The sequence below is a fragment of the Ascaphus truei genome, chromosome 3 (genome assembly GCF_040206685.1).
Source record: "Ascaphus truei isolate aAscTru1 chromosome 3, aAscTru1.hap1, whole genome shotgun sequence".
Lineage (NCBI taxonomy): Eukaryota > Metazoa > Chordata > Amphibia > Anura > Ascaphidae > Ascaphus > Ascaphus truei.
Genome location: NC_134485.1, coordinates 193534654 through 193555036, shown reverse-complemented (window position 1 = coordinate 193555036; position 20383 = coordinate 193534654). Strand labels below are relative to the sequence as shown.

Genomic DNA, 20383 nt, shown 5'->3' with positions numbered 1-20383 from the left:
CTATTTGGCTACAAACCCTATTACAGCTGTCCGGTAGCCCTCACTCCCTTTTCTCCTTACCTCCTCCATGGGGAATTTTAACTATTTTAACCATTTAGTGTATCAATTATGTAATAACATTTTTTTTTGTTTTGCTCTTTTGTACCTTCCCTGATTTGGATCTGGCTGGTGGACCACAGGAGAATTTAGGCTGTGACTAATGGTAATGAGTGCATACAGTGGGGTGCTTTAAACCCGTCTCGTTGGGTTCTCTCTGTATACTATACTGTTGTCAGAATCCTTACACCATCTAGCAGTGTGCGTTTACACCTTGTACCCTCCCTTGCTTTACTGATTTTACTTTATTTACACATGAGTTACTGGTTCGCTCACTATACTGTGGTGTTCTTTTTTTACACTATATGAGCCCCTGCTTTTTTGCACTTTTCAGATTACCTCGGTGAGGCAGACCAGGCAAGGGTACATCCCTTCATTATCAGCAAGAACACTGCCTGAGGATCTGGGGGGTTGCTCCTACATGGCACCACTCCAGCGACAGTGACTATTTAGCTAAACCCTACATCTCTGGCTCTATTTAAGGGCAGTGGATATTATATCCATATTAGTCGCTTTGATTAGGTTTAAATGTTTGTGTTATCCTATTTCAGAAGCTATTCATTGAACCAGAACATATATCACAATGTTGATACACTAGGATCACTATTGCGTTTAACACCCATTATTTTAAATTGAATATTAAATAAAGTTTATGTTAATTGTCATTAATCATCCAGTAGGGGGACTAGTGCCCAATCTGGGTTTCTTTCTCTTGCATAGTTTATATTCATAACCTACATAGGGAGCACCGCCACCACACTACTTTATGAGCCGATGCGGGGGTAACCTGAACAGTTCCCATTCATACCATACCCATCAATTAACTTCAGTTTGATAATGATAGAGTCCAGTCGTTCTTCAGTCCTTACGCTATAAAGCTGCTCATCGGCCAGCAAATGGGTACACAAAAACAGTACTGAATCATTAGAAGATGCCCTGGGGCACGTTACCAAGCATGCCACACACTGACTGATCTACCAAGTATCATATTGTTTGGACTTGTTCCGAAAAGGCTCTCGGCTAGGGCTTGAAACCTTGGACATTTTGTGATCATTATTTAGGTTTTCTGAGATATATATATATTTTTAACCATGCAAATCTGTAAACAGTATATCTGTTTACCATGTATATCTGCAAACAAATATAAATGGTAATGTTCCACATGCTTGTGTATGGCACTTTCCGACCAGTTCCTTACCATACAGGTTTTGGATGGCCAGGATGTCATGAAAGTTCAGCACATAATCTTGGCCCAGTTTCTTGTAGTAGGGAGACATGAGGGAGTTTTTGAAGGGCGAGTGCTCGAGCCCCAGGGTGTGTCCAATCTCATGAGCCAGGACAATGAAGAGGGTTCTGCCCCTGCCATTCAACGACCAGCGCTCAGCGTTGTCAAAATGGGCCTCCCCTCGTCTCGGGTAAAATGCATGTGCCAGAGCACCCCCTGTTGGAAAAAGTTACAGTGTAAAAAAAAAAAATAGGATCTAATTACTTCTGAAGACTAGAGCCATGCAGATCACTAGTTCTCAACCTTATTTGCAAAGTTACACCCCTAGCTTCTGTGGGGGAACAATAGGTAATGCAGCAGATGCAATGCACCGGAGGCCCACAGCCTTAAGAGGTCCATTCCCTGGTGGTCTTGTGGTGTGCTTCTATATAGGGGTGAAGAAGCAAGGGACCAAAAATATCCTTGCACTATTTCCTGGTTCTGCCACGACTAATTAGCTTATGTTAAAAAGACAGGGGACACCATTACTACCTTTACGCTATAATTTTATATAATGTTCAAAAGCAGTAAAGGTGCAGTTTCACTCACCCTTTTTGTTTCTTTAAATCCTTGTGTATACGATGCTTGGAAACAACACACAGAACCCCAGCAAGCTCTTTTTGGGAACCCCAATGCTACATCCAATATGACAAAAATACATAGTAAAATACTTATATATTCTCTTGAAAAAGGGGGATTTAGTTTAACCCTTTGGCCAAAGCATTGTAAGCCTGCGAGCCACGACAAGGCAGACACCCGTTCGCAGGTCCTAACACTACCAGATAAAATACTAATATACCTCTATTAGGATTACTAATAGAGGTATATTAGTGGTTTATCTGATAGAGAGAATATATAAGTATTTTACTGTGTATTTTTGTCATATTGGATGTATCATTGGGATTCTCTGTCGCTTGTTGTATACATTTGCCACGCTCAATAGCTCTCCTTTTTGACACATATACATATATATATTGTGGGGGCTCAGAGGTTCCCAAAAAGAGCTTGCTGTGGTTCTGTGTGTTGTTTGTTAACTTAGTATACGAGATGGGAGCCTGTGTCCATACAGTTTATTTACCATCACACGGGCGTGGGGCCAGTAATAAGGGGACACCACAACAGGATATATATGTATATACATGTGTATATATCTGCACATGCAGATGAGCATACAGTTATATTTGCATATATATATATATATATATATATATATATATATATATATATATATATATATATATAACAGTTTTATGAATAAGAGGAACAGGTATAATACACCAACATAATTGCTAACACCCCAGAACAACCCAGCGCTGTGTGTGTGAGTCACTGTATCCAGCCCCCCAGTCCTGAGTAAGCAGGCAGTACTATGTGATACATGTATCTCATTGGAGCTCTTATGTTGGGATATCAGTTGCAGCCTGGGCTTCACAAAGACATATGTAGTATGGTACCATTTTCTGGGGGGGAATCCCTCCTTCAGTTGTCTGACTCCTGAACTGCTCCACTGTCTCTGGGCTCATACAATGATCAGCGCCCTTGGTCTGCTCCTCTGTGCTGCCAGCTCCTCACTGTTCTGCTTCTCTGTACTCTGCTTCCCTATGATGAGGATCGCCACTCAATCAGCTCCCCATCTCTCTGTGAGGCACATGCATGTCCCTATATGTAGGATGGCTCTGCATGCAGCCTCACTGTGTAAGCTCCATGCAGCTCTGAATTCAAAATGTCTGCGCCCTGCACTTAAGGTTCAATCCCTCTCATAGTCCCTCTTTTTTCACCAGCCCGGTTTCTGGCTTAAAATAGTCACATATCCCTTGAGTTAAACATGTTGGGGGCAGTGTTCTGCTGTTGTTGGGCAGACAGGGGTTACATTGCATTAAACGGGCAATGGATGGAAAGGAAGTAAACATAATTATGCCCCTTTATGAAGCATTAGTAAGAACTCAGATAAAGAAAAAGATGTATACGAGAGTACATGCACCTTAGTGCAATTGGGGTGCGCTACGTTTAGCCACAGGCTACTCCATATAAGTATATGTAGTTACAAATATTGTCTGAGGGGTATAGATTACAGACCAGTTTTAACCTCTGTAATGTGAAAATCACAAACTCGTATACATTAAAAGATACATAATTTAGAATAAAATGCTGGAAGCGAATATTCATAAAACACAAAACAAAAAAGGATATATAAATAATAAAAGTATAAAATGATAACCACTGATCGCACTTATCCCTAAGAGATGCAGACCAGAAGCTAAGCACAGATAGATAAGCCCCCCTGTCAGTCCTTAAAGTAACTAGTTGAATTAGAATGCACTCTGACAGGTGGGAAGGATTAGTGGTTTCAGTCCTCCTGTAGTGGTGTGAAATAATGCTGCCCCACAAGGAGAGGCTACCACTCCTCTAGTTTAGAGATAACCTCAAACAGAAAGAGAAAAGAAATGTAAAGGGCGCAATGAAACATTTATAAACTTTATGTAACATCTTAGGTGACCAAAGACAATAAGATACAATATTATGCACTCACATAAAAAAGCTTTATGAAAAGCTGGAAGATACCCCTGTAGCAAACCAAATATTACTCACAACTCCTGGTGTGGCTGGATGTGCAGCTTCCGAGATGAAGGACATAGGATGCAGATGATGTAAGGAGCACACTTTAAAACTTAAAAAGTTTGAAAGCTGTTTGTACATGGATACCTTGCGAGTTTGATACCACTTGCTTTTTATCATTATTTTATTCAATTGTATTAGGCTATGAGCAATTTTTTGCACTTTTTTTTTTTCCGTTTGCCACAAAGCAGTGATAATTTGGTTACAGTAGGTGCAGCTCTGAGATGCAAGGTAAGGAATTAAATAGCAGCAGGGAAGCAACACAGAGGAAGACAGCAGATCAGGCAGGGCAGCTCCTTATACCAGCACAATAGTCTGTCTGTAGTAAGCACTATTAATCACATGCCAGCATTAAGCTGCTGACTGCAGGGGAGCGGGAGAAGCTTCTACCCACAGCTCGAGGGTTCCTGCTGAATGTAAACCGGGGAAAGGTAAAGTTACAAACCCTCCCCCATGTGACTCTTTTTAGGGTTCAAGGCCTCCAAATATTACCAGACCGGTTTACTAAGTGCATAGTAAATAGTCCATTAATATGAATGGTCCAGAAGGTGCCTTACATCTTAACAGTTAGCAAACGTAGCTGCATGGGGCTTTTCCCTGATAATATGAATGGATCACTGGTATTTAGATTGGCCAAGTTTAACTGGACTACTGTGATATTTAAGCAGGCATTTAAATATTGATGTGCTTCTTTTTTTTTTAAAGTGGCTTCGCTCTGGTGATATAACCAAGCACATTCTAATAGACCAAGATGAATTTTAAAGAAATATGAATAATGTCATGAAACAGTACTGCATGAGAACATCTCTCTTTTTTTTTTTTTTTAAATTGAGTGCATGTTATACGTAAAGAATAAAAAAAAGCTTACGAGAAGCAAGCATTTAGCACCTGGTCCATCAAAGGCATTTCTGGCTCCATCATTGTGGTCTCCATCGAAGAACGTCAAGCGGATATCTGCAGGGCCTCCTGCCTCCTCAGAGAACGTCAGTGAGGAGACATTACCCCACAGCTGGAAGGCCGCCTTCACGGCTTGCCTCACCTGATGCTGGGACAGGTACCAGGGCCAGTTGACAACCTGATACGTGAGGTGGTGTTTGTACCATTTCTTATCTGAAGGACAGAAGACGCAAATTGATTAATCTAGTGCAAGTGTATGAACCTCCAAGCATCAATCCCTTCCAAAATGCTTCTAGAGCTTAAAGGAGCAATCTAAGCGGGTGATATTTTTGCATATTTTTTTTAATTTTTATTTTTACATAGGATTGAAGCATGGGGTCTCGTTAATTTCAGCTCCTGGGACCCCCCCTGCTTCATGACATACTTACTTCCAAAGGGGGTGTAGGTATCTCCTGCAAGTTTAAAGCTCTACGTCATATGGGCAAATAGGAAGCCACGCCAGATGATGTCGCAGCTTCCTCTTGGCCCGCAGGGTGCGGGAGCTTTGAAAAGCATCCATTACGTGATCCCCGCTAGCGAGCCGGACTGGCTACCGGCACCCGCTACAGAGGTAAGTATCTCCGGAAGCAGGGGGGCCCCGGAGGTATAATGACTTGGGTTCAGCTACAGAGACCCCCTGATTTAATCCATACTATGATGCAGTGTTGCTTTCTAAGCATGACTTTTTTCACATTTTCAAAAATTTATGAAAATGAAGTATTTTGCATTGTTTTCGTTCTGATTTGGTTCCATTAATTTCTGAGCTTTTTATTCCACGTCTGGGGTCTTCTATTAAAGTTGTAATTGTGGGAAAAGGATAAAATCCCTGATTATGCAAACTGGGTTTGAGAGAGCAGAAACAGCAGACGCAAAATGTTACCAGAGAAGATAAGATGAGCAATATTAGTGTATTGAAATGATGTCTGATTTCAGGAAAACCAAAAATTGAAATATTAAGGAACGCAGAATAAATTTCAATTAAAGGGCTGTTTTGTGCACCCTGTTAAAATGGTTATGTAGTAAATACAGAAAAGTATACAACCAAAGCCAGGTTAATAATAACTGCTTACGTTGGGCATCCATGTACTCTTCGCATTAACTTGCTGCTCAGACAGTAATGATATAATTACGTCAAAGTGGCATGACATTTGAAAATGAATATGAAAGTTTTTTTCTCGGGCTTAGCCTTTACTTGGAGTGCCATGCTACCACTGCCGTCACCAGGATTATTTGCCAAACATTGTAAAACTCTCCACAGCATTTGTTTTTACGGTGTAAAATGTTAAAACAATTATTTTACAGTACTTTTTTTATGTTTAAAGGAGCCAATCAATCAGCTACATTTAACCTATTGAACATTCCACTGTCTTTAGTTCACTTCATCCTACCGGTAGGTTAAACTGTATAACCTCTTTAACCTTTACAGTGCTTCCATGACGTACCTGGTACGGCTGTGTCTCATCTTGCATGGCTCATCCAGCTGACTGCTCCAATGGAGCGCTCAGCCCGATCACGATGGAAGTGGAGCCACTTCCGTTACCCGCATTCCCGGGTCGGGTCATGCGATCGCTCCTGGAGTGGTCACATGACCCGGATGTGTTGGAAGCTCTTTGGCATTCTGATGCCGCTGGACCCCCCAGTACTGTAAAGGTTCAGGAGACATTAAGAAGTCCCTATATATAAATAGGACCATGTAAATGTTCTAGTACTGTGGTTTTTAACCTGGATGCTCTAGGGCATTACCAAGGTTTTTCTGAGAAACAATTGGCAACGGTGGAGATTTTACTCTTCAAGGTCTTTCTGCCTTTTTTTTTTCTTTCCGGTAAATAAAAATATATTATTAAAGCTGCAGTTCAGTCTTTTTTTTTCTTTTCTTTTTTTACTTCAATAGTTTCATGTGTGCAATCTCTAATTACCTAAAGAACTGTATAGCTGCCAGTCAATTCGTTCTCCATGTATTGATAGGTGAAATTTGGTGACATAATTAGTGAAGGGATCTGTTTTTCTTCTGCTTCTGTCTCTCAGTGGAAGCTCATGAATATTCATGAGCACTCCTGCACTGACATGTGCTAGAGGGAGGGCAGGGCTGACAAAGGGGTGTGCCAGGGCTTGTGACAGGACATGAGGGGGCAGTGCCTTAGCAAATGGCTGTTAAAATAGAATACAAGAAAATTGGTCTTTCAAAGTTGTTTTTTTAAAAACAGAAAATGCTAAAAGTATTTTTTCTTACTACAGAACTGATTTATTAAAAAAAACCACACATGCAGGATATTGACTGAACTGCAGCTTTAAAAAGGTACAATGTTGTAAATTATGTGTAGTATAGAAAGGCAATCGTTCATTTATAAAATATACACCCATGCATAATAATAGTATTTGTACTGGATGTGCATAGGTTGGGTATGGTAGGTTGGGGATCCACAAAGTCACAATACACTTTGTAAAGGGTTCAACAGTTTTTAAAATAAAAGTTGAACATCACTTTCCTGGTAAAATCAAATGCCCTAGTCTGTCATATTTTAACTGACTTGCAGCAAAAATGCAACACTGTTTCATCATTTGTTGTGCATCTGTTTCCATTTTGCAAACAACACATGGTTTTCAGGCTGTAATATTTGTGAGCTCTTGAGGTTTCCAAAAACCGAAGTGAATAAGACAGATGATGGATGAGAAACAGGCAATTCTCAAGCAGTGGCAGTTTGTACTGTGCCTATCTGCAGTGCACAAGCAAAAATAAATTCAATTATAGTAAGCAGGAATAGAGAGTATTGGGTATCGAAAACTGAAATTCAAGACTTTTACAGTGACATCCCTGTTACATCGCCCTCTTTTATTCTCCAGCAGAGTACTATTTCCATAGTCTGCCCAAAATATTTTAAGCCTACAACCACATCACAGTAAACCTATTTCAGTAAGTCCTACACTACTAATATTATACGGTCTTATGTAGTTCTTCCACTGCAGTACATAGAGAGAAGAAGAAACAGAACAACAGCATGGGGTGTGTGACATATGCCGCACCTAAAGAAATAATATTTAAGAAGTACTATGTGCCATGTATCAGCTACAATGCAGTTAAAACTGGTTAAAAAAAACAGAAGTGCCCTCTAGGACAGGGGAGCGCAATCATTATTCCCTGAGCCCCCTGCCGGCTGTCCCCCTCTCTGCGTGCCCCCCCCCCTTACCTTGCCTCCGGCGTTCTGGGCGTCATGACGTCACGTTGCCATGGCGACGCATCTCCGAAAGCCGTCTGAGCCAAGTTAAGTGCAGTTTAGTTTACAGAGGCCTTCGCCGCTTCCCCGGCATTTAATTTAAGTGCCTTCAGGAAGTGGGTGGGGCCTCTGTAAAGCCTGCGCCCCCCTCCCCCCCACAGACAATATCACGCACCCCAGTTTGCGCACCCCTGCTCTAGGAGACAAGTGCCGAGGTATGACCAAGGAGACAGATGAGGGAAAATTAACATTGGCTTTTATTTAGCCAAAAAGGTACAGCGTTAAGATAGCATAAACATAAAGAAAATAGACCTATCCCTTTGTAAGGGCTTACTCATACTTGCCAGTCCCTATCTGCAGAGCTAGGAGGCTAGACCTCTTACCAATCTCTGGCCTCCAAAGTCTAAAGAGGTACCTGTGATCAGGGTGCTCTTTACCACAGGCCACAGTCTGGGTTTGTGTTCTGAGGGTAATCCCTCTGGCAGGTTCCAGAGTCCGCCGTGTCCTGGACAAGAGGATCCGGTTCCCTGGGATCTCTCTGTGTCGGCACACCATCCTCCAGTGCCATTTAAGCAGGAGGCTTTTCTACCTGTCTTATGAGCCAGGTGGAGACTGGCTAATTGTCTGCAGGTGCAATTAACCTGCTCCCTGCTGGACTCATCAGCGAAATACAGGCTTTCTATTTGAAGCCCTTTTAGACAGGAGCTAAGGCCCTGTCACATGTCCTATTAATTATAGTGAACAAAATCTAAAAAGAGTGCAAAAAAACCCAAAACATATATAGACTTCCCATGCTTGTCGCAGGAGATGCAATTTGTCTTATTGAATGTATCATTGCTTCTTTTAGTCTTTAGTTGTGTACTTTCTGGTGCACTGAAGCAACAAGACACTGGATATGTAGTCTTCTGCCGCACAACAAGGCTGATACTTCTTACTTCCTTTGGTTTTTTTTATTGCAGATCGCGACATCTTTTGCACGTTCTGCGGGAGGAAGTTGTTTCATTGGGTGCACATAAATCACTCAAGTGGACCCCTATACACACACACACACAGTGGCCGCCCATTGTGCATTTGCGCCATCTCGACTGAGTCTGACATCATTGGTCGGATCCTTAGACATTTGTATAGTTTGACGTCATACTGTATGAATATTCGTGAATCCATATTGTAAGCCTTTTCAAATAATACCAGAGAATACATCCAAAAATACAGGATCTCGTATAATAGAGTATATACAATCACAAGACTATTCTTAGATGTGTAGATATTTTTAGTGCCAACTTGTAAATAGAACAAACCATATTTAATTAGATTGTAAGCTCTTCGGAGCAGGGACTCCTTTTCCTAAATGTCGCTTTTATGTCTAAAGCACTTCTTCCCATTATGTGTTATTTGTATTATTTGTTATTTATATGATTATCACGTGTATTACTGCTATGAAGCGCTATGTACATGAATGGCGCTATATAAATAAAGATATACATATATATATATATGTATGTATGCATGTATGTATGGTTCTATGCCCTGATGATTCTATCATTAAAGCAGTAATATTACATCCCCCCTTGTTTTCTTATTTGTATACTGTATGTAAAGCATGTTGCAATGTATAATTCTACATTCTTACCTAACCTGGCAATCGTTTGGTGCTCCTGTTATAAAAAAAAAGAAAGTGGAACCGGGCGCTTCTATTAGTGAACTGTATAGTGTAAACCAATAAAAGTGTAATCATTCAGAAAATGTATATAATACCTAAATCAAATGAAACAATGACACCTCAAATTTTGCAATTTAAGTGAGCAATCACACATCAAATTTAAATATAACCTTCACCAAGAAGTGAATCAACAGTATTAAATAAGGTGAAAAATACATATGGCAGCTCAAAAAAACATTGTGATGGATCGTTCTCTGATCCCAAAAGTAGTATGTGGTCTTCAAAGTAAGGGGAGCGCTCGAATATCTGATGAAGCCAAGCGAAACGCGTTGAATCAGCAGTTCCTAATCTGTTACTGGGAGTACCGAAGATTGCAGACTGGCAGCTGAGTAATCAGAGAGACTACTTCCGCCCTGACTTGAGCCGTCACAGGAGGTGACGTACGCGGATGCAGAGGAGGTAGCAGACAGACCGACGGATTTTGCAGAAGTCAGCTATTCTCTCCCATGAACTTTGTTTATGATGAAATGTGAGTGAAACAGCTCTACCTTTTATTTGTGCAATATATTTATTTATTTACAATACAACACCATTTGCGAATTCATTCTGCTTTTTGGGAGGATTAACTCCAGATTGGGAGCGGTTCCACAGGCATATACCAAAGAGGGCTCATTCTAGTGCTCCCATCTGAGAGAGGTGGATCTCTGATACGCCATATTTTCTAGAAGCAACTTGTGAGTGAGACCATTGCATCATTTTTAGATAGATTCACTTTCTCTATTGGCTACACCATTATTTTTATATTTCATATTTTCAGCTCCTGTTATACTCTGGAAAAATCCTGATTGTGGGCCTAACCTAATGGCTGCTTCAGTCAGAGTAACTCAGCAGCTACAATGTATCTTTATATTACTAAGGTAACATTATCTATTGTTACAGTTTACAGCTCAAACTGCTGGGAATATTAGCAACAAATTATCACAAACATAAAAGTGTTGCAAAGATCTTTCACTGCTTAGTAGGTGCTAAACCTGCTATAGAAATCAAAGGATGCTTCAAAACTCATTAAACATGGCATTAAGAGTTTAAATTTCGTTTTTAATGCAGTATTATCTAATACTACAGAACTTATTTATTTAAAAAAATATTTTTTTTAACGTGAAATAGATACAGCATAAAAATACTTATTAGAACACAAATTTGAGTATGATCAAAAATCTAATAAAGTAATCCATTGTGTCTCTTTCCTAGACCGGCTACCAGACTTTAGTACTTGCACGATATGGTATCCAGTTCAAGTTAAATGCTTGTAACACAATGTGTGAATTAAATAGAAATAGCCATGTTAGTCCAGTTGTGAAAGTGTAGAATTCGCATACATTGTATCAAATTTAAACCGGGAAGGAGCTTTGTCAGTAAATCAATGAACATAGTTAACCAAGATTGATATGAAGACTTATGGAAGCTACAGTAAGAGTCTATCAAGCTATGTAGCAGTCGAGGAATAACACATCGTGAAGATGTTTCAAGCTTTATTCATACGTTTATTGGATAATTAAGATATACTTAGGCCAAGTCCCCGCTGGCTACTGCAGCACCCGCTGCGGCGGACGCTGCAGGGACAAGAGCCGCCCCTCATTGGGGCCGAGCCCGCTGTGAGGGGGGGGGTGCTGCGCTGCGCCGACAGTTTCTCCTGATCTCAAGAGAGTTGAGATCAGAACTCGCGACGGAGCGCTAGGCCACGCCCCCCGGCGGTTCAGGCAATGAGGGCGAACCTGCCGGGTGACATCACGGCCGCGACCCCGTCACTCCCCTGTCACGCTTCCTCCCCCCCTGTAGCTCACTGAAGACCGGGGGACTCGGCTACATACGCCAACAGCCTCGCAGACGCGCGTGCAGCGCAGGCAGCGGGGCCGTAGCCTTACGGTTAACAAAATGTGTTGATTTTACTGACAACGTTAATTGCCCGTTTGAATTAGATACATTGTGTTACAAACATTTAATTTGAACTGGGTGTATAGATATGTTTTATATTTGTGTGTATAGGGTCCACTTGAGTGATTTATGTCACAGTAATGAAGGGGCTTTGTCCTCCAAAACATTGTGCAAAAAACTGTCACGATGATCTGCAACAAAGAAAACAATGAGAAAGTAAGAAGTATCAGCGTTGTATGTGCGGAGGAAGATATCCATCGTCTAGTGTCTATAAGTCCAGCGTGGTGAATCCCTGCTTTATACTTCAGTCAGCACCAAAAATCATTAGGACTATCAAAGGATCTATATATAGAGTATGTGAGGGAAAATAAAGCTTATTCTATTTACATGGGCGAACAAGAAGAAGGTGATCATGCTACGTGAGCAGGGGTAGAATCAGGCGATCTCTACAAAGAGGTCCAGAGGGATAGAATACGAAGAGAAGTCAGGAAGGGTGGGACCATAGCAAAGTCCAAGGGGAAGGATTATAGGAAAGCTGTGACAGAAGGGTAGATGAGCTAGGATAGAAGGGAGGCGGCAGTATGGGGAGAGCAATTGGAGAAGTAACATTGTTCAACTGTCGTCCCGAAATATCCCGGACAGGTATTCTATATCTTCCTCAATATCTCACAGCTGAGGGGGATACAATTAAATGCATTCGCTCACACTTCTAACATACAGTAGCATAGCTTTGCTTATGTATGTATGCGATGAAGAATTTCAGTGGCTCAATCAGCACATTTACAGAGTCTGTCATTACTCACAGAGCATGTAATTATATGCAGCAACACCTACAGTCTGGCTTTTTATCCTGATCAGACAAGCCGATCACTCATACTCACTATGAAAAAATGCATTCCTTGGTCTACTAGTCGTGGCAAAGGTCTGGTCTGAATAGCTTAAGCAAGCACATAAAGGGAGGGTGGAGGGTGCTAGTACATGCAATCTCTGTGCGGGAATACCTTAACGGGGCAGTTACATGTTTAATAGGTTAAGTCAGGGGTGTTCAAATCCAGTTTTCAGAATATCCCTGCTTCAGCACATGTGGCTCAATCAGTGGCTCCCTGCCTCAGCACAGGTGGCTCAGTCAAAGACTAGGCCACAGATTGAGTCAACTGTGCTGAAGCTGGGATATCCTTAAAATCAGACCTGTTGCAGGGTCTTGAGGACTGGAGTTGAGAACCCCTGGGTTAAGTGCAACCATAGCTAGTGAATGTGTTTTGCTTCACACACCAAATATGCCGATGATAATATACCAAGGGGGCGCGTGTCCTTTAGGCTGCATGTCCATTTAGTAATAATAAAAAATAGTCTTAAACCATATCCTGTCATATGCCTTGGAAAGAGCAGGACATATTTGTCACGGCATAAAGATTTCAGTGACCCAATAACTACAATGCCAGATGTGGTCAGGTGGCAAAACACAGGAAAGCTACTGAGGGGCTTCTCCTGGGAGACTTCTCTTGAAACAAGCTTTCCATCTGCCATTCAGATTAAAGACTCCCTAGCACTTGTTTACACACCTCATACAGCTTGCCATAGGTCAGGGCTGTTCAACCAGTTCTCAAAAGGAGCCAGATACAAAAAAACATTCAGGAGTAGAAGGGCCACATGTCATTTTAGATACATTTAAAAATGTGAAAATTATAATATTACAACATTTTGCCAGCATGTATAATATCTTCTCCATATATAGTAACATTACCTTAACGAACAATTCTGTTTTAGTGTGAAAAATTGCACCTTGTTCCTGCTAATTTCATACTAGTTGGTTGGGCAGCTAAGAGTCCAAGGGCCACATCCAAGCCCTGCAATAGCAGCTTCAATATCACTAAGGCTGAGTCCATAGACACTAAGCCCGTGCGGAGGCTGAGGGAAAGCGGGTGCTTTCCCTAGCCTTACTGCGCGCGTCGTCCGCCGGGGGCGTGTCTATGGGCGGGCCAGTGACGTCATGGAGCTGGTTCGCCCTCGCCGCTCACGCGAACGGCCCTGCGCGCGTAAACGAAAATTTGAGTGTCGGCTACGCTTCTTTACGCCTGCGGAAGCGTGCGCGAGCTCCTGCTAAAGCCGCTCTCATTGCGGCTGCAGGGGCTCACTGACACGCGTGAGCGCGGGTCAGTGGCTAAGCGCTGACCATGCCCGCAGCCTTAGTCTAAAATGCTTAGAGTGACATTTATGACAATATGCACAATCTTTAGTATAGGTAGGCATTGCAGGATTGCAGTGTTGGTATACATGCTTCTAAAAAAAATGGAAGTACTGTATGTGATGGCTGCACCTACAGTATGTCAGCTCACTTGGTTACCTTAGCACCACCTCCGGTAACCAACAGACGACTCCTCTTATTTCTAAGAAATACCTCACTTGTTTTTACAGTATTTCTGTGCTGATTAGCGACTAAAGATAATGCAGGGGCTTTCATACCACACTCATGACTTTCTAGCCCTTGTTCAAACCTGGATAGAGCTCACCTCACCTCAGGGCTTAGAAACTCACAAACATGCTGAGAATTTTATCTGAAGGGCTCACTGGATCCCAGGTGCTTGTGGTGATGAACGTACATTAATTATAACCATTGCTCGGAAATCAGCAGTCTGTTACTGCAGTCGCTTTGAACCTGTACTCACTATCGGTCATTTCAACTCAGCAATATGTTATCATATTTGGCATATACAAGAGATTCAGGAGGATTTAAAGATGTGTTTCCTTTTATGGTCACAAAAAAATAAACTACCAACCCTTTATAATGATAGTGATCATGTCTACATGTCGACACACTGTCCAGCCACCCATGGCCTCCCCTTCTATAGGAAATAGATCTGAACCCGCTGGCTTTGCAATATGCTTCCAGCCCCTTCTGGCAGTGAACGGGTTAAAGTAGCTTTAATTTGCACATCCCATATCCAATCTTGCTGCCAGAGGGACCAGCAGCGCCCCCAAATCCCAGGCATAAATTGAACGCTCAATTACATTTTGACTTTAAAGAGGCCGTCAGAAAAATAAAGCTTTATTTAAACCTTTTTCCGTGCCAGGGATTTGGAAGTAACAGAGCGCCCAATGGCTCCCCTGGCACTTTCACATCACATGATCACTCCTGGAATGACGACGTGAGGCGATCAGACCCCCGGATACAGAAAATGAAGGGCAGTCCATTTCCATTGGGAACTGCACCTAAAAAAAACTAGCATTTCTCTATAAAATGTAAACCGGTTGCCCTGGAAAGATTAAACTCCCACTAACGTTATATTTTCATTTTCTTGTGTAAAATAAGGCAGTCCGTTTCAATACACTTTGGGTCCATTTTATTCAAAATGTTATCTGGTAATTATTGTGCTTTCTCCTTTATCTCTGTAAATACATAATGCTGCCTTCATGTGTCAAGCACTGCAATGTAGAAAGAGAATCTGGATGAACAAATAAAAACAAAGAGATTAGTTGAATATTGTACAAATGCGCCACAGCATTAGATTATGGACATTAAAAGTTTTTTTTAAACAATACTATGGGGCCTATGCAGAGAGCAGCGAATTTTCGAAATTCGCCATTTTTTGGAGATAATCGCGCAGAAAACAGCAGAAAATGGAGATTTCCGAAAAACGCGCCAATTTTTCTTTTCTATTTGTAAAACTCGCCTCGCGGCTGGCGAGAACCGCAATCTCGCCAGTTTAAAAAATATCCGTATGCAGAGAGGCGCGAACGGCATCTAGCGGCTGTTCGCGCCAATAAAATGGCGCGATTGTCTCCGTTTTGCCTCGCCAAAAAAAACTGCCGCTCGCGGCCATTGCAAAGGGAAAAAAAAAGGCGCGAATTTGTTTTAACACATTTCTGAAGCGCGCATCTCGCCAATTTAAACTCGCCACACGCATCCATGTTAAACATAGCAGAATTCGCACTTTTCTGCATATGGAGATTAAAACTCTCCAAAAAAGCTACTTTTTAATAAATTCGCCAATTTTAAAATTCGCTGCTCTCTGCATAGGCCCCTATATGCCATATTTTTGGGGATTTCTATAAAATGTTGCTTTTTTAATGTTCATTGGTCACTTACTCTTGCTCAAAAAGGACAGTATAAGCCAGGGGTGGCTGACTCAAGTCCTCAAGGGCCACCAACAGGTCAGGTTTTTAGGATATCTCTGCTTCAGCTCAGGTGGCTCAATCATAATGACTGAGCCACTGATTGAGCCACCTTAATGCGCTCCCCCTGTCTCCTCTCCGGCTCATGACCCCCACACCTGGTGTCAAATGACGTCACGTTGCCATGGCAACACGACGTCGCGTGACCCTGCTACGTCATTTGACGTCTGTTGCCATGGAGACGCGTCGCTAGAACCAAAGTAAGTAAGAAGTTACAGAGGCCTCGCGCGATACCTGGCATTTATTTTAAATGCCTTCGAGGGAAGCGCGGGGCCTCTGTAACAGCCGCGTCCCCCCAGAAAATCTCCAGCGCCCCCCATTTGGCGCACCCCTGATATAGAACATGTTAGCGCCATTAGTTCAGTTTGGTCCTAGGAGGGACTGTCCCTTTAAAGCCTCATTGTTACTTCAATTCTCCCACTTGACAATGGAAGCCCCTCCCTGTGCGATATGGTGCACGTCTCTTCACTGTCAGAAGGAATAAAGGATTCAGGTTAACCCACGCTGGCGGACATGAGTATGCGCTTGCTTTGACTTGAGCTTTTGCAATGAGATCATTCTTCCAATACAACATATGATGTAAGTAGTCTGCACTACTTACATAAAAATATATATTTTCTTATACAAAGGCTTGGTTGGCTGAAGCCTAAACACCACTTCACCTACAGTATGTCCATTTTGAACCTAAAAAGTGTAGATGAAATCAGGCATTCAGATAAATGCAACACGAGTGATATATGGTGAGAAAGGGGTTTTGTGCCCTTATCATTGCGTTCTGACTCCCTCACCACTTTAGAAAGAAACGCCAATGCTCTCACAGCTTTGCTATGTCAAGCGCTTTACACATGTCTCCAGGACATCAAGCAAAGATGATAATTATTCAGATAAAAGCCTTATGTGCAGCAAGTAACAGTTACTGAGCTCATATGCCACTTCTTGGCCCCTAACACGTCACTGACAAATAAGCCCGCAATGCATTGTAAAGTACTGTAGTACAATAATGAGATATATTTAATTCATTACAATATGCAAAATGGATTTCATAACTGAAGACAGCCATTGTTTCATGCTTTATTTGCTGGAGGCAGTTTGAACTGAAGAACTTTGCCCAGCTGTGCTGGGATGTAATGTTTTCTGGATGAGGTCAGGGCCAGTTGTGCATTTCAGATTCCTCATTTTACAGAAGCAAAATGACAAAGAGAAAAAAGAAGGAATAATACAGAGTGGCGATAAAGGATAAGGAAGATGGAAACTCACAATGTTGTGTCTAATGCAGAATGGTCATTAAAAGACGATACTTCAAGTGCAACAGGAAAGAAGCAGAAAATGTACTAAATTTACACATTTAGTGAAACAGTCTCCTAAGGCCGCGCTTATAGTGCCGGCGACGCGACGTCGCCCAAAAACAAAAGCATTGCCGCCGCGTGCGCTTATAGTGCACGTGACGGCGACAAGGACGGCGCGAAAACTTGACGCTGGTAGAATTTTATTTTTTAAGGGCCGTCGCGTCACGTGACGGCCCTTTAACAAATCAAATTGCGGGAATCCCGCGATGCGCCGACCGGCGAAACATAACTTTCGCCGGTGGCGACGGCGACGGGTGATGAAATATTAAAGCCGAAATACTCCCAGAATTATTATTATTATTGTTATTATTTCAACCCTTCCTGAACCACGGCTCGTTCATTGTCACCCAGCATCCAAGAACCTCCTGGTTCCCAAAATACTAGTCGTTTTTTTTAGTGTGCCAGTTTTGACAAAAAAAAAAAACTACAAATAAGGCCGGCAGGATACAAACATGGCTGCTGTGTCACCAACAGAAAGCTGCTTTCTAGTGGCCACTAAAGCGAGCACTGAGCCGTGGCCATTTTGTAAGATATTCTGCTCGGTGCTGGAGGCACAAAGTCCCCGGATGTCGGGGAACGCCAGAGCAGTAATGCCTAGTAAAGGTAGGTTGCCAGGAGTAACCATGGGTTTTCCCCACTCATTGCAGTGCAGTGAGTCAGAGAAGGTAGTGTCATCAGGCCTTGTGACCAAATAGAGGCACAGGGATGGTGACTACTGGATCTGTATTTAAGGCACTGCACTTCCTGTATTTAGGCAGTGTTGTCTCTTTGAGAGAGACTGGTTTACCCTAGCCAAGCTGTCAGGGCTCTGGCAGTTTGAGGCCCTCCCTTAGGGGAGCGGAGGGAAACAATTACCTCTTATCCCACCAGGGGATAAGGGAAGAGTCTTTGGCTGGGAGTGAGTCCAGGGACATCCTGAGGGTGGACACCCTACAAGCTACTAATCAACTGGTCTGCTGAATACAGAGAGACAATAAAGGACCTGTGTTTTATTATACCTCCTGCCTGAGAGTGAAGTCTTTTGGGAGGAGGGGGAAGAGATTCTTCTGCAGAGACTTCTCCCCATACACCTGGGGGCTCCACGAGATGGAGGCGCTGCCCCTGTGAGTACTATTCGGGCAAGAGCCCAGAAGCCTGTCCTGTCAGTCCCCTATAACACCATGCGGAAGACCCAGGGCCCCCTGTTACCAGCAGGTTTGCACCACACTCAACCATGTAACCAGAGCGAGTTTCCCAGAGATAGGCCCTATGTGAGATTGGGTGGGGGAAACAGGGTTACATATGTCACACTGAAACAGGCCAGTGAGAGTGATAATTGCTGCTACATCTGTACAAGTACTGCATACATTCACAGTCACCTTGTGAACTGAAGTTACTCACATACACCACAGTTTCACCGTTGAAATCGGAGACCCAACGTGGCTTACTTACTTTTGCTTGCATAACGTTTCCTGCGCCGCTCATTAGCACCCTGAAGAGGACCATTGACCTGCTTCAGCCAATCAGCTTGACCTTCTGCATCCTTCATGCCACATCGCGGCAGGCTCATCTGAAGAACTGTGGCAGCGTCCACATCCCCACTGACTGGAAGGTGTGACAGCCACTGGAATTCTCTGCAGCAGAAAAGGTGTGTAATGAACCAACAACCAACTTGACAAAATACAGCAAAAATACAAGATACAAAAGGAGGCTGTGTGTTAACTCAAAGATAAGTGTATTTTGGTGCAATGTTCTAATTTTAGCCCTCATTTGCGTGAAATGTAAGAAGATAGCTGGTCAAGTTTCTTAAAGCAGCAATCTGCTCTACTCACCATAAAAAGTCTCCTTTCTTTAACCTCGAAGTACTCGAAGAAAGAAAAAAGATCAATATGGCCGACAGGGTCGCAAACAGAAAGTCACAATGTCGTATAGCTATGACATCACAGGTTTCTATTGGCCAACGGATTGAGGCTGAGCTCAGCTGCCATATTGTGTCCCCCAGACAATACTCTTGTCCGACAGATACAACAGCCAATATCTCCACTGGCTCACGAATGTTGGAGGACTACCATTCAGCTCCTGGGCTCCAATGACTGGTTCAATTACTGAACAAAAAATTATAAAAAAAAAAAAAAAAAGGGTAGGCTAAATGATGCTTTTTACATGCCCAATATATTATTATCTTAATCAACAGAATAGAAAAACTACTTAAAAGATTGCACAATAAATATACGTTTCTGTATTCCCCCCCCCCCCCCAATTACTTTATCTCATTCCTCTTTTCTTTCTTATATATTTATATTCCTTTTTTGTGACGCTAATAAATGTAAATAAAACATGACAAAAAAAATAATAATTCCATAATATATGATAAAAGGCGAAAAAGAGATATAATATGTATATACCTGTACACAAGGTACTTGTAAGTGGGAACGCAGTATATTTGTGCAATACAGTGTACAATTATTTTTGACTCGGTTGTGCAGCTAAAAGCTTCTTATGTGATGCAAATGTGCAGCAAAGTTTTAATGTATTGCCTGCAGGAAAATGTTAACATGTTTCCTATGGTATAACATACAGGACACCTACAAGCTCATATTGAACCCCCCAAATAACCGCAACATATATATAAGCATAGAAGTGTCACAGAGGAGTGCTACTGAGCATGGCAATATATATTTAAAACCAGAGACAGAACATAAAACACAGACAGAGCTCGAAAAGCTCATTACCAGGAAAAGACTCTGTATTAGATTTGTCCCAATCAGGGGAACTTGCTTGCTTGCAGTATGATTGTGACAAATCTAATACAGAGTGCTTTTCCTAGTAATGTACAGGTTAATAAAAGCTTCAATCAGACTTAGAACTATGCAACTCATTTTGACAGATTTATTATAAATCATTCTTCCTGGTAATGCATAGGTTATTAAGAATTTATATTAGTGTTAGGGACCCTTGAGATGTGGTCTGCCGTGTAGTGGCTCAGGGGCTTACAACAATTTGGCCAAAATGTTAAACTAAAAGACCATTTTATTTAATAGATATCTATACATATATATTTAGGCACTGTACTGTGTATAAGTTTCACTGGATGTGCACTGAGCTCTGTCTGTGTTTTATGTTCTGTCTCTGGTTTTAAATGTTTCCTATGGACCTCCACCAATCT

General features: G+C 42.1%; 1 protein-coding gene across 1 annotated transcript in view; it reads right to left on the bottom strand.

Annotated features, from left to right (window-relative positions):
• The window catches only part of MMP28 (matrix metallopeptidase 28), an 82343-nt gene that overhangs the window by 25632 nt on the left and 36328 nt on the right, over positions 1-20383 (bottom strand). Inside the window, exons 3-5 of the mRNA XM_075589866.1 lie at positions 18670-18851; positions 4865-5086; positions 1295-1537 (exon numbers count right to left, since the gene is read on the bottom strand). Coding sequence (XP_075445981.1) covers positions 1295-1537; positions 4865-5086; positions 18670-18851 — 647 coding nt within the window. The remainder of the gene's footprint in view (positions 1-1294; positions 1538-4864; positions 5087-18669; positions 18852-20383) is intronic.